The sequence below is a fragment of the Heloderma suspectum genome, chromosome 10 (assembly GCF_057233095.1).
Source record: "Heloderma suspectum isolate Gila_16-S chromosome 10, 16-S_ref, whole genome shotgun sequence".
Taxonomy (NCBI): Eukaryota; Metazoa; Chordata; class Lepidosauria; order Squamata; family Helodermatidae; genus Heloderma; species Heloderma suspectum.
This window is the reverse complement of record NC_139467.1, coordinates 29,765,514-29,779,509: the sequence shown is the minus strand read 5'-3', so window position 1 is coordinate 29,779,509 and position 13,996 is coordinate 29,765,514. Positions and strand designations below refer to the sequence as shown.

Below are 13,996 nucleotides of genomic sequence, written 5' to 3'. Positions count from 1 at the left end.
TTTTAGTGCTTAGTGGCGTTCAGGCTGACAGTCAGCTGATTGTGCAACCAGCCTTTGCTGTGATGGGCATGGAGGACGATGTACATACAGCTATCCATTTTGTTTTCTGGTGAACTGTAGTCTTCCTATAATTAAGTGACTCCTTGAAAAACCTGCTTATTGAACCACTCTCTGATTACCTGTTCAACAGCAATTCCAACCGGCTGTGATGCACAGTTATTCAAGGGTGGAACCACTGTGACATGGTGTGATTTCCAAGGCCACAATGAAGCTTTCAGTTAAGAATGTCCTAGTACACCTTTCCTTGTGTCTTTGCTATTCTGGGCTTGAGGGTTCTCTGCACCCTAGGCTTTCAAACCTTATAGTAACTCAATACATGACACCCCCCACCGGATCCAACCAGGCCCCTCTTAGGTTCTATGGCAGGGGTGAGGAATATGTGGCCCTTCAGATGTTGGACTGCAAGTCCCATCAGCCCCTGCCAACAGAGCCAATGGTTAAGGATTATGGGAGTTGCAGTCCAAAACTGGTGGGCTATTCATTCCCCATCCATGTTCTGAGGTGTGGAGGATGGTGGAAATGCCATATATGACAGCAAGGGGAGGGTGAAGGAGTAATTGACTTGAGCAGGGGTCCCCAAAGCTGTTCCTGTGGGTACCTAACTCCCTGCCCTCTTAAAAAAAAAAAAAAAAGCTTTTGAAAGCAGGATTTTTTCTAAGCATTTTTTCAGCTACAGAAGAAGCCAATGCAGTCTCCCATCCCCACTGTGCGAGCACCTCCCCAAATTTTTCTAATGGGAAAAAAATATGAAAGAAGGAAGAGTAAATGAGAATGATTAGGGAAATTTAAGAGAAAAAGACAGGAAGAAAGGAATGATAGGAAAACAAGGGTGCAATCCTGTGGGATGTGCCCTGGGTACTTGTAAGCCTCCAAACTCAAGGCTGAGTCACGCCTGTCAGGTCTCCTGTTCTGCATTTTAGCTAGACGTTTTCCTTATAGACCGGGTTAAATACCTTGCTGTTTACCCTTACAAAGGCATTTAAAGCGCAGGGTATTTAAAGTTAAAATATATTTCAGTTTCTTCAGCCCTCAGCAGGGAGATGATGATAATAATAGCCATCCTTTAGTAGGGTTTGTTAGACCACCAGAACCCATGTAAATGTTTTATAAAATTCATTCTCCAGGAAGTTTTGGGTAACTGGTGTGTGAGCCTCTAGCTCCATAGGTTTGTCAACTTTGTTTTTACCAAACCCGCTGTGTCTTTAATAGGAGATTGATCTACAGACAGAAGCAGATGATAATGCTCGGGCCCAGCTATATTGTTAGGCAGAGTGAGGTGCCCATTTCAGGCGATAGATGCTGAAGGGGTGGCAATGACTGTGGCAGAAGCACCCTCCTTTGGAGGAGAGACCTGCACATGCCACGCTGCCTGTCCTAGGGCCCCTAAATTAGCCTTCTTCCTTGGGTACGGTGGATGACACTATCCCACTGCTAGGGACCGGCGTCTTGAAAAGGTACAGAGACCTCAATTTGGCAGAACTCTCAGTAGAAAATGCGGAGATACTTTTGAGCTGACAGCATCAGTGATGTTTGCAAGATGACATTGTCCCATTTGGTCCATTTTCTTGCTTTATCCAAAGAATCCAGAAATGTGACAACACTCATCTTCCAGCGGCCTCATAGTGCTGATGTTGAACGACGCATCAGCAGAAGTGTCACATTGAAGTCCAGAACCAGAACCAGATGCTCAGTTGAGTCAGAAAATGAATACCTCTACATCTATCACAATATGCCACCTCTCAATGAATGGGATCTTAGGGCATCCGCGCTCCTATGGATGACTAAAGGAGAGCACAGAACCAAAGACACAGCTAAAGCAGGAGAGCAGGTGTGGTTTAAAGACATTTTCTCATAGGCCGTCAACACTGCCGATCCTACCCAGGCCCAGCTGATGACAATCTGACCATCTTAAAAAAAAGAAAAATGTTGATGTGATAGGTATAGTGTGAGAGGAGGTATGGCACGTGGCACAATTATGTTGTCTTCTTTGCATTTGTACTGCTGTGCGTCACTGTTGTATACCTGCATATACTGCTGATAGGAGCACAAGTTAATAAATGCTTCTGAGTAGTCAAGCAGTTGGTCCCAATAATATATCATTAGTATAAGGTTATAAAGATTGAAAGGAAACAACAGTCATCTTAATGTTCTATTTGTTACTTATTTATTTATTGCATTTATATCCCACGTTTTTCCTCATCCAAGGAACCCAAGGCGGCTTACATTCTCCTCCTCCTCTCCATTTTATCCTCACAACAACCCCCCTGTGAGGTAGCTTGGGTTGAGAGTCTGTGACTAGCCCAAAGTCACCCAGCGAGCTTCCATGGCTGAGTGGGGACTAGAACCTGGATCTTCTGGCCCCCAGTCCAGCACTCTCATCACTACACCACGGTGGCTTATTTTCTTATCTATTTTAAGAAACTACTATGTTCCTTATTAAGGTCCATATTCCCAACTGCACAAAAACTTAGTTACAAGTGCACAATTTTTTTCCAACTGCACAAAAAGCGTCCAGCTGCACATTAGAATAAACCCTGTGTTAGAGGAGTCTTCTTTTGCTTTCTAGCCTCTACCCTTTCTAGCCACAGGGTTCCATCCTTTCCCCGATGCTGTTTAACGTCTATGTGAAGCTGCTGGGGGCTATCATCAGGAGGTTTGGGGTGTGGTGTCATCAATATGCGGATGACATGCAGCTCTACCTCTCTTTCAAATCTTCACCAAGGTTGGCCATAGAATCCCTGTCCAAATGTCTGGAGGCGGTGAGTGGCTGGATGGGGAGGAATAAGCTGAAGCTGAACCCTGACAAGACCGAGGTACTTTTGGTGGGAGACAAGAGGAGGCTGGGGGATGCTGACCTGGTGTTGAATGGGGTATGGCTACCCTTGAAAGACCAGGTCCGCAGCCTGGGGGTCATTTTGGACTCCCAGCTGTCCATGGAGGCTCAGGTGTCAGCTGTGAGCCGGACAGCGCTGTACCAACTCCATCTGATACGGCCTTCCTGACGATCTGCTCCCATCGGTAGTACATGTCCTGGTCTCCTGTCAATTGGACTACTGTACTGTGCTCTATGTGGGGTTCCCCGAAGAGGAAAAAAGGCAGGGTATAAATGGAACAAACAAACAAACAAATAAGGAAGACGGTTCGGAAGCTGCAGTTAGTACAGAACGCGGCAGCTCGCCTGATTAAAGGCAGCCGCCGGTGAGATCACATCACTCCAGTTCTGAAGGAGTTGCACTGGTTACCAGTTGTTTTCCGGGCCAAATTCAAGGTGTTGGTTTTGACCTTTAAAACCCTATATGGTTCCGGCCCAGCCTATCTTAAGGAGCACCTCCAGCAACACCAGACAGGCCGCTTGACAAGATCAGCCTCGGATGGCCTTCTCTCTGTCCCATCAGCCAGGAGAGCTAGATTGGTGGGGACAAGGGAGAGGGACTTCTCTGTGGTGGCCCCCACTCTGTGGAACTCCCTCCCTAGGGAACTCTGCCATGCCCCCTCTTTGATGAGCTTCCGCCACGCATTAAAAACGTGGTTGTTCAGGCAGGCATTTGGGGTGGGCTAGGGTATTTTTAGAAATATGGTGTTTTTATTGTAGAATTTTATTGTTTTAAACTCTTTTATTATATACTTTGTACATCGCCCAGAGTGGCTGGGTGACCGGCCAGATGGGCGATTAATAAATGTAATTAAAAAAGAAAATACCGCTAAGGACATTAGCCTGTTTTGGGAGTCAAAATCCCCAACAAGTGTCTTGTGGTACCTTAAAAGGGCAGTCCTACACATTTTTTCTGGGAAGTATATCCCACTGTGGCTTACTCCCAGGTAAGGGTACTTAAGGATCACAGCCTAACTTGTTGCTGCTTGATAAGCTTTCACGGACTAAATTGCGCCCGCTTCATCAGATACAAGGAAGCAATTACTACAGAAGCTATACAGAATAATAACAATAATAATAATAATAATAATAATAATAATAATAGGTGCACGAGTAAAGCCCTATTGCCTGGTTAGTGATGCTGAGGTTACCCTCTCGTTTTGAGAGGTGGGAGGCCTCCTCTCCAGTTTAGGGTGCAATCCTATGCACGTTTAGACAGAAAAAAGTCCTACAACAGAAAAAAAAAAGTCCTATAACTCCCAGCATCCCCCAGCCAGCCATGCTGGCTGGGGAATGCTGGGAGTTGTAGGACTTTTCCCCTCCCTGTTTAAGTCTGCATACGATTGTGCCCTTAATCAACCAGTCCTACAAAAAGCAAAGGTAGCCGTGTTGACCATGAGCAAAATTCCAAACCCCATATTAGTTCGATACCTTGATTAGGCCCACCAAAAGATCACACCCCCCCCCCCCAAACGTGCAAGCTTCCGAGATCTCCAGATCTCTTCATCGGGCAAGACGTTATAAGAAGCGGGGCACGGGCGGGTCACCCTGCTCCTGCCCCAAACGGGCTTGCCTGTTATTACAACGCATGGGGGAGGAGAAAGTGATTTCCTCGCCCCCCCCCCCCCCCAGCGCTCTCCCCCTCGTAGCGGCCTGTAGGCAGCGCTGGAGAGTAAATGTTTCCTCCTCTTTCGCCAGCCAATGGCATCTGCGCCGGGGGAGCCTCGGTGCGCATGCTCCGGCGGATCAGGACTCCGGGTGTGTGTGTGTGTGGGGGGGGGCTTCGAGACACGCGCGCGCGCGCGCACACACACACACACACACACACACACACACACGGAGTAGACTTGCCAGACTTGGAAGTGGCAGGGCGGTGAGTAGGCAGCTAATGAGGTCAGTCTCCCGGCGGCTGCATGCGGGGCGTGTACGTGTGCGCGTATACACACGGGACGTGGCTCGCCCAGGAGCAGTTCGCGTAAGGGGTGGGGAAGCCGCGAGCTCCCGCCACCTCCCCGCCGGGCTTTGGCGATCGTTCTGCGAAGTTCTGCGAGAAGGGCCCGGCCTCGGCCCCACGTGGCTCGGGAGAACGCTCGGCCGTGCGAACGTTCCACGGATGGAACGCGAAGTAGCGAGCCGGCGTTCCGAAGGGGCGCGCGGGCGGGGCCCCCCCAGGAGGAGATCGTCCCGCCTCGCGCGTGTCTCCTGCCCGGCCGAGCCGCTCGCTCGCTCGCTCGGTCCTTCGCGGAGAGGGAAGGGGAAGGGGAAGGGAAAGGAAGGGTCAGCGCGGGAAATTCAAATCCGAGCTGCTGCCTGGAGAGGGATGGGAAAGGGAAGGAGGGGAGAAAGTGTGTGCGTGTGCTGCGGCCGTGGGACGGGAGCCGACGTCGACCTTGCAGGGTTGGTGTTTTTCTTTTTCTTTTTTTAATTTTAAAAGGCGAGGAAGAAGGGAAACCTGATGGAGACTGACAACCCATCTGATGAAGTGGACTATAGGCAACCAAGGGCAGAATCCTATGCAACTTCAGACAGAAAAATGGCCTACAGCTCGCAGCATGCCCCAGCCAGTTGTAGGCATAGACATAGACTCATAGGGTTGGAAGGGGCCTACAAGACCATCGAGTCCAACCCTCTGCTCAGTGCAGGAAGCCTGCTTCCCAGGCGGTCTCCCATCCAAGTGCTAACCAGGGCTGACCCTGCTTAGCTTACGCCTTTTTTTCTGTCTGAACTTATATAGGATTGCACCTTAAGGGTGCATGTTTAGCGAGAAAAAAGCCCTACATCTCCCAGCAAGATCCGGCCAGCTTTTTCTCTCTAAACATGCTGGCTGGGGAATGCCACGAGTTGTAGGACTCTTTCTGTCTCTTAAGCATGCGTAGGATTGTGCCCTATGAAATTTAATTAGATGATGATGGTGATGATGAAGAAGCTTCTTCATAATAATAATAAATAATAATACATTTCTTAGGTGTCTTTCTCAACCACAACAAAAAAGGACTCACGACAATTTAAAATGGAACTAAAACGTATCAGAATACTTATGCCAGAATAAGGGCACAATTGTATGTATATTTATATGGAAAAAAGGCCTACAACTCCCAGCATTCCCCAGCCAGCATGGCTGGCTGGGGAATGCTGGGAGTTGTAGAACTTCTTCTCTAAATCCGCGTAGGATTGCACCTTAAATGTGTTATTCTTTAAGGTGCCGCAAAGCTCTTTGTTGTTTTTGCGACAGTCTATTGACAAGGCTACCCGCAGTAGGAATTGGTACTCAGAAGTGAGCCCTGTTGAGTTCAATGGTGCTTACTTCTGGGTAAATGGGTAGATATAGGGTTGTAGCCCAAGCGGCAAATGAGAATCTATGGCCCTGTAATGGAGCCGAGGTGGAAATCCACACGGGGAGGGAATTTTGGGTATGTTTTGGGTGCTCTCAGCCCCGTGGCAGAGGTTCTGCTTGCTTTCGCCTGCAGAATCTCCAGGTGAAAGGATTTTGGAGAGCAGGTTCTGGAAAAGATCTGTGAGAGCCAGTGTGGTGCAGGTGAGGACTGCGGAGACCTGGGTTCAAATCCCTACTCCTGGAATAGAGATCACTGGATGACCTTGAGCCAGTCGCTATCTCTCAGCCTGACCTACCTCACACGGTGGGTGTGAAGATAAACTAGGCAAATGGAGAATCCAAGCTTCATTTAGCCCAAGCTCCTTGGAGAAAGAAGGGTGGGCTAAACGTGCAATTAACAGCACTAATCTTTCTGAGAACTTAGAAAACTGCTGTCAATCAGAACATTTATTATTATTATAGATTACATTTCTGTACTGCCCCATAGCTGAAACTCTCTAGGCGGTTTACAGAAATTAACTATTAAAAAGAGTAGACAATACTTGGGCTAGAGCTCTGTGCAGTCATTCACCTGCACGTGGGGGGTGGGGGCTAAAACTCTGTAGGGGGTGGGACATGCATGCATGTCTGCCCCCTCCCCGAATTTGCAGGCAGGGTCCTCTCAAAACCTTTGCATATTTAGTGGTTCGACTGAAGGCTCTTAGAAGCCTCCAGGCAGTCAGAGACTGGTCATATTATTATTTTGTACTGTTCGCAAGTATGTAGTGCTGTCAGGTAGGCAAAGCACTTCGCCTATGTTATCTCAGTAATCCTTACAACAACGCTGCAAGGGATGTGAGTATTATAATCCCTGTCTTGCAGATAGGGAAACTGAGGCTGGGAGTGGTGTGTCTGTGCCTTCTAATTTGTGACAGAGGCGAGATTTCAGTCGGGGCCTTTCTTCCTATCTGTCATTCTCAGCCTCTTACGGTGCAGTCCTGCGCATGTCTACTCAGAAGTGAGTCCTACTGTCTTCAATGGTGTGTACTCCCAGGAAAGTGTGCATAGGATTGTAGGGTTAGCCACTTTGTGATGCCATCGCCGTCTACCACGATCGACCTGTTCGGCAAGTAGGGCCTGTCTTTGTTTCCTGGTGGGGCTGTTGTGCCTTCAGCAGCTGTGTGACAGGTGGAGCTCGCAACAACTGTGGCGTTCCTTGGCATGGAAGTTCCGCCCGGCCCATATTTCATTAGTAGTTTGATTGCTGCATGGAATGCGGTTGTGCATGTGCCGAGGGGAATTCACTCGGTATTTTTGTGTGCAATATCATTAGCCGCAAGATTTATTTGTTTATTTGATGGATGGATTCAGCTGGCCTCTGGATGCCCCCCCGCCCAAGACACACAGACATAAAGTTTTGTGTGTGCTATTCACTGTAGAGTTCTCAGTGCAGAAGCGTTCATCTAGTGATGAATGGCAGAGGCATCTTCTCTCAGTGATAGAGTGCATGTTTTGCATGCAAAAAGTACCAAGTCCCATTTCTTGTATATCCAGGTAGACCTGGGAAAAAACCTCTAGAGAACTGCTGCCCATCAGTGTAGGCAATATTGAGCTAGATGGAGTAATAACCTGACCTGGTATATGGCAGCTTTCTGATATTCCTAATGGTTGACAAGTAGGTCGCCCTGCTATTGCCACCGTGTCCTGCTTTTTGGGCTTCCTGTTGGGGCATCTGGTCAGCCACTGTCAGAAACAGGATTCTGGGCTAGATAGGCCTTTGGACTGATCCAGCAGCGCACTTATTTCTTTCTGTAAGGATATTTATGAATCGCTTATATTAAAGACATTTCTAAGCGATTTACAAAGACAAGTCTTCATCCAGAGGACAAGGTTACCTTCTCAGGAATGCCTGCTGAAAAAGATATGCTTTCAGTAGGTGCTGAAAACCCAGAAGAATCAGTGCCCGCCTGACTTGTAACGGTAGGGAGTTCCAGACAGTGGGTGCTACTAAAGGCCCCATTCGGAGCCGTGATGCAGCAAACCTCCAAAATGTTGGGCACCACCAAGGAGGGGCATCTGATGAACACAGCAACCGAGCAGGCCGGGAAGGGTTCAGGTGATCTCTTAAATCTCCTGGTGCTGAGATGTTTAGGGCTTTGTGAACAAGTACCGAACCCCTAAACCTGGCCAGGCAGCATATAGGCAGCCAGTGCTGTTGCCTCCGCGTAGGTGCAAGATGCTAGTGTTAAGTCACTCCCATTACCAGCCTGGCATTCTGCACGAACTGTAGCTGCCAGGCTAACCTCACGGGCAGCCCCATGCACTGCGCACTGCAGTAGTCCAGTGTTGAAGTTACCAGTGCATGAACCTCAACAAGCGGTCAAGCTATCCCACTCCAGGAATTGCTGTAATCGCCTTACCCGCTGGAGCTGGGAAAGGGCGCTCCTAGCCACTGAAGACACCTGTGCCTCCAGTGACAGGGCTGGATCCTTGAGCACCCGCAGACTGTGCACCTGCTCCTTCAGGGGGGTGGTGCAACCCCATCTGCATAACCCTTTGTATGTCAAGGGTATCAGGTTCCATCCCCGGCATTTGTAGTTAAAAAGATCAGGGCGCAGGTGAAGTGAAAGACCTCTGGTGAGATCTGGAGAAGTTGCTGCCAGTCAGAGTATACACTGCTAAGATAAATGGACAAATAATCTGACCTCTGCTAAGGCGGCTTTATGTTGCTCTGATTGCTTCTTACACACAGTGCTGCACAGTCTAGTCCTTGCGGAATAGACCACTGTTTTGAGGTCCCTCTCCCGTTATCTGGAGGCTGCGTGCACCTCCTTCTTTCAGCAGGAACATGCAACTTGCGCGAAATAAACTCAAACCCCAGTGGGGCAAACAGGCAGCAGGATTAGCGGCCTGCAGGAAAGATGCTTCCCTGCTGTTATATGGGATATTGCACCGAGAAGGAGCTCACGGGAGTATTGTACAAAGCAGCCTTCCCTGCCCTTATGCTCTCCAGACGTGTTGGTCCACAGGTCCCATCATCTCCAGACAGCAGGGCCTGGTGCCTGGAAAGGATGGGAGTTGTAGTCTGACACATTTGAAGGGTGCCCATTTGGTGCAAAGGGAGTGCTACAGATTTAAACTGTTCTAATAGTTCTTATTCCCAGGGAGTTCTGAGAATTGTAGTCCAGAGGCTTTGTTGTTGTTGTTCAGTGGTTCAGTTGTGTCCGACTCTTTGTGACCCCATGGACCATAGCACGCCAGGCCTTCCTGTCCTGCACTCTCTCCCGGAGCGTGCTCAAGTCCATATTCATTGCATTGGTGATGTTATCTAGCCATCTCATCCTCTGCCGTCTCCTTCTCCTTTTGCCTTCAATCTTTCCCAGCATCAGGGTCTTTTCCAGGGAGTTTTCTCTTCACATCAGTTGGCCAAAATATTGGAGCTTCAGCTTCATTATCTGTCCTTCCAATGAGCACTCAGGGTTGATTTCCTTTAGGATGGACTGATTTGACCTCCTTGCAGTCCAGGGGACTCGTAAGAGTCTTCTCCAGCACCACAGTTCGAAAGCATCAATTCTTCGGCGCTCAGCCTTCCGTATAGTCCAGCTCTCACAGCCATACGTTGCTACTGGGAAAACCATAGCTTTGATTAGACGGACCTTTGTTGGCAAGGTGATGTCTCTGCTTCTTACTATGCTGTCTAGGTGTGCCATAGCTTTCCTCCCAAGGAGCAAGCGTCTTTTAGTTTCATGGCTACAGTCACCGTCTGCGGTGATCTTGGAGCCCAAGAAAATAAAATCTGTCACTGCTTCCATTTCTTCCCCTTCTATATGCCAGGAAGTGATGGGGCCAGATGCCCTGATCTTAGTTTTTTTAATGTTGAGTTTCAAACCAGCTTTTGCACTCTCCACTTTCCTGCGCAACAAGAGGCTCTTGAGATCCTCTTCGCTTTCTGCCATTAGGGTGGTATCGTCTGCATATCTGAGGATGTTGATAATTCTCCCGGCAATCTTAATTCCGACCTGTGATTCATCCAACCCAGCGTTTCTCATGATGTACTCTGCATATAAATTAAATAAGCAGGGTGACAATGTACAGCCTTGTCCTACTCCTTTCCCAATTTTGAACCAATCGGTTGTTCCATGTCGGGTTCTTACTGTTGCTTCTTGACCCTTGTACAGGTTTCTCAGGAGACAGGTAAGGCCTTTGGGGGAAGCTGAAGTAATTAAAGTGGCATTAAACCAGGGTTGCCAAACCTCTGACCCACCATCCTAATTCGGTCTGCAGAGGTTCTGCATCTTGGGTTCTTCCGAGGAGTGGGCCTTGGCTGCCATCCTAGATTAAGTTGAGTAAAATGGTGTTAATTGGTAATGTAGATTTGACCCAAGACCGTTGGTTCGGTTCTGTGAAGAGATCTGTACAGGACTATCTGATATCTCTACTCCTGCGTAAATGCAGTGAGGAATCTGTATCCTCGTACAATACTTCTTGTGGCTCTTGGGTTTTATTCCTATGAGTTAGAAACTTCTTTTAAACAACGGGAAAAATTGGCTTTGAAAATGTGCTTGCCTTGTCTGCTGAAGGCCTAGGAGTTAAAGAGAACCAAGGGCACAGCTTTCCATTATCAATTTTGCATTAAGGGTAAATTAAGAAACTGCATTCCATTTTGTGTAATAGTGCAGGCTAAGCGGAAGCTGTAGAAAATGGCCTGCTTTGCCTAACCCAGAATTTGGGCTGGGGGAGGAGGGGCTCACAGGCCTCCTGCTGGTTTGGTAGGAAGGCAAATGTTTGTGAACTTGATTTCCTGCGTTCTGCCAAGTGCATCAAGGGAAATTCATGCTCCATCAGTCTTGATCTTTGTCCTCTCATCGAGTTATTTACACATTATCCCCGTTTGCTGGATTTGAAGAAAGTGTTCATGTGAGCCTCTCTGAAGGGAACAATATATGACGTGTTGAAGCGTTTTGCTAATATTCCTTGCTTTATATTTTTTAAAAAATAAAATAGCAATTGCCCCCTTGAATTCTCTCGGATGCTTTTTGAGGCATAGCCGGATGACTGAGGGGATTGAACAGGTGGTCCTGGGTCTGGCAATGCACTCTCTCTCTGTGTGCGTGCGTGTAATAATGCCTTTTTCTTTTGTCAGGTGCCACGGCAGGCGAATGGTCTTGGCAGAGATGTGAAACAAGGGAGCGCTTTGACTTTTGAAATTGCTTCGGTTAGGGCTCAATCCTATGCACGTTTAGACAGAAAAAAGCCCTACAACTCCCTCTCAGCCATTTTCACTTTTGTGTAAATGCGCGAGCCCTTGATCTGGATGGGGATCACTGTGCATTGGGGGAATGCTGGGAGTTGAAGGACATTTTTCTCTCTAAACATGCATAGGATTGGGCTGTTAGACGTTTTGGCTGCTCAGTTTACACGCCTGTGTCAATACAGGGGTAAAAAAAGAGTGGACAACGTTCCACTTGTGCTTTCTGCGTTGGTCCTGTGTTCTTGTTGTGATCCAGCAGGTTTCTCTTACTGTTCTCAGGAACCCTACTCGTGTTGTTCTGCAAGTGTGGAATGGAAGAAGCTGTTGGATCAGAGCAACAGTTAGAGATGTGAAGAGTGGGAAAAAAACTGGGAAAAGGGCCGGTGGTGGTGGTGGGGGAAACAGACCACAAAAATGTGAAAAAATCCGCTCCCTCCCTCCCCCGCCCCAGGGATTGTTTTGGAAATGTTGGGAAAATGTGTTTTTCCGCCCCCTGGCTTTCCTCCCATTTTTTCCTGGGTTTTTTCCCCTTCACATTTCTAGCAGTGGTCCATGTAGTCTAGCATCCTGTTTAACTTTGGGGAAACCCGCCTGCGGGGCATAGGAGCAATAAATAGCCTTTCCACAACCATTTCCGGCTGGTAAATGTTATTTGTTGGCCTTCCCCCTAAGTTTTACTCAAACCTGTGCTTTCATTGGGGAGTCTTCCACCGATTTCTTTTCTCTTCCCTCTTCTCTCCACCACCTCCCAGCTTTCAAGAAACATGCCAAGAAAACGGGTGCTGGAAAAGGACGACGCTCTCAAAGTGAAGCGGACTAAAGGTGATCCGGCGTTCAGCCTTTTGTGTCAGCCTGCTGTGGATTTTCTCTGGTTCCATCTATGCTTCTTTTTGGTTTGTTTTTACCCTTGGAGCCCTAACATGCTCTTCTTGTGGTGTTGCTGGTGAAGCGAATGCCTGCTGGGACTGGCTTGAGCGCGTGCGGGAGGCTGGGGGCAGTACAGCCCCCCAAAGTTGGAAAGTCCTTCTTAGGGCTCACCCATGTGCTAAGTGAAATGAGTAGTGTGTAGGTGATCGTAACTTTGTATTTTACTTTTGTGTAAATGTACGGGGCCCTTGATCTGGATGGGATCCACTGTGCATGGGTAAGGGGGTGTTACATTGTCCCACCCGCCCTTAAAAAAAAAATCCCCCCTCCCCCTACACCCGGCAGCTTAAGAAAGAAAGAAAAACGCCATTGGCGCTAAGTAACTAAGGGTGCAATCCTATGCATGTTTAGACAGAAAAAAGGCCTACAACTCCCAGCATGCCCCAGCCAGCTGGCTGGGGCATGCTGGGAGTTGTAGGCCTTTTTTCTGTCTAAACATGCATAGGATTGCACCTTAAGCCTTGGCAGAGGCATTTCAAGCTTTCAGAAAGGGGGAAAAACTGCACAAAAGCTGGGAATGATCAGTGAAAAGAGGATGGGGCCAGGTAAGGGGTGGAGGTTGTTAATAATAATAATAGCAGTTATAGTAATAATGATAATACTAGTGCCTCGAAAGTAGTTTTCCTCCCATCCTGCCTTGTCTAGTACGTTCCACACTTGATCCATCAAAGCATTCCTATTGAACTGACAGGTTTCAGACTTTGAGCTTCCAGAATGGCTCTTTAAGGAGATATTTGCTTAAAAATTTTGGATAAGCCTTTTGTCAGCCCTTATGCTGATCTGCTGTTTTTATAACTGTATTGTTCTTGTTGTCTATTTATTTGGATTTTTAAGCTTGCTTTCAATAATGTTGATCTTGGCTTGCTTGCTGCCTCGGGTTCCCTTTTGAGTCCAGTTTTTTAAATTGAAAGAAAAATGACATTAAATGAAATTTGGGTGGGCTGGTGAGGGCTGCTCCCTTGCCGCTGCCCTGCATATTGAATGTCACCTTCTCTTCCCAACGGCTTCCTCCCGCTCTTGATCCAGTCAGCCATCAGTCACACCGAACGGAGCCCGGGCTGGTGTTGACTCTGGGGCAGGGTGATCTTGGGCAGCTGGGCCTTGGGCCAGATGTGCTGGCGCGGAAGAGGCCTGCCCTGGTGCAGCTCCCCGAAAAAATCATCCAGGCCGAAGCGGGAGGGGTCCACACCGTGTGCCTCAGCGAGACTGGCAAGGTGAGTTCGGAGGCACCGTTCCATTCGCTTTCTACCCATTGGTTACTGCTACAGTGCACTTAAGCTACCAGGGGCTTTATAGCAGGGTTAGGCAACCTGGCACCCTCTAGATGACTCCAGCTTCCATCATCCCTGACCAGGTTGGGCTGGGGCTGAGGGGTGTTGTAGTCCGAAACATCTGGAGGGCGCCAGGTTGCCTGTTCCTGCTATAGAGTGTGTGTAATGAGGGTCTGGTTTTCTATGTAATTGGTCCACCATGTCAGAGGGGAGAGGGAAATAGTCAAACGTGAACAAGGCAAAGAAAAATAAAAGGAGGAAGTGGCGGTAAGAGTTTATGTATTTCTATTTATTTTATTTGA

The 13,996-nt window shown here is 48.2% G+C and overlaps 1 protein-coding gene across 6 annotated transcripts in view; it reads left to right on the top strand.

Moving 5' to 3' along the window:
• The first annotated feature begins 4,665 nt into the window (after positions 1 to 4,665).
• The window catches only part of RCC1 (regulator of chromosome condensation 1), an 85,367-nt gene continuing 76,036 nt past the window's right edge, over positions 4,666 to 13,996 (top strand). For 4 of the 6 annotated variants that reach the window (XM_084815730.1, XM_084815726.1, XM_084815727.1 and 1 more), the window contains exons 1-3: positions 4,666 to 4,825; positions 12,249 to 12,318; positions 13,450 to 13,637. In XM_084815730.1, coding sequence (XP_084671856.1) covers positions 12,261 to 12,318; positions 13,450 to 13,637 — 246 coding nt within the window. In that variant the 5' untranslated portion in view covers positions 4,666 to 4,825; positions 12,249 to 12,260. The remainder of the gene's footprint in view (positions 4,826 to 12,248; positions 12,319 to 13,449; positions 13,638 to 13,996) is intronic. The other 2 variants (XM_084815725.1, XM_084815728.1) reach the window with 1 other exon arrangement.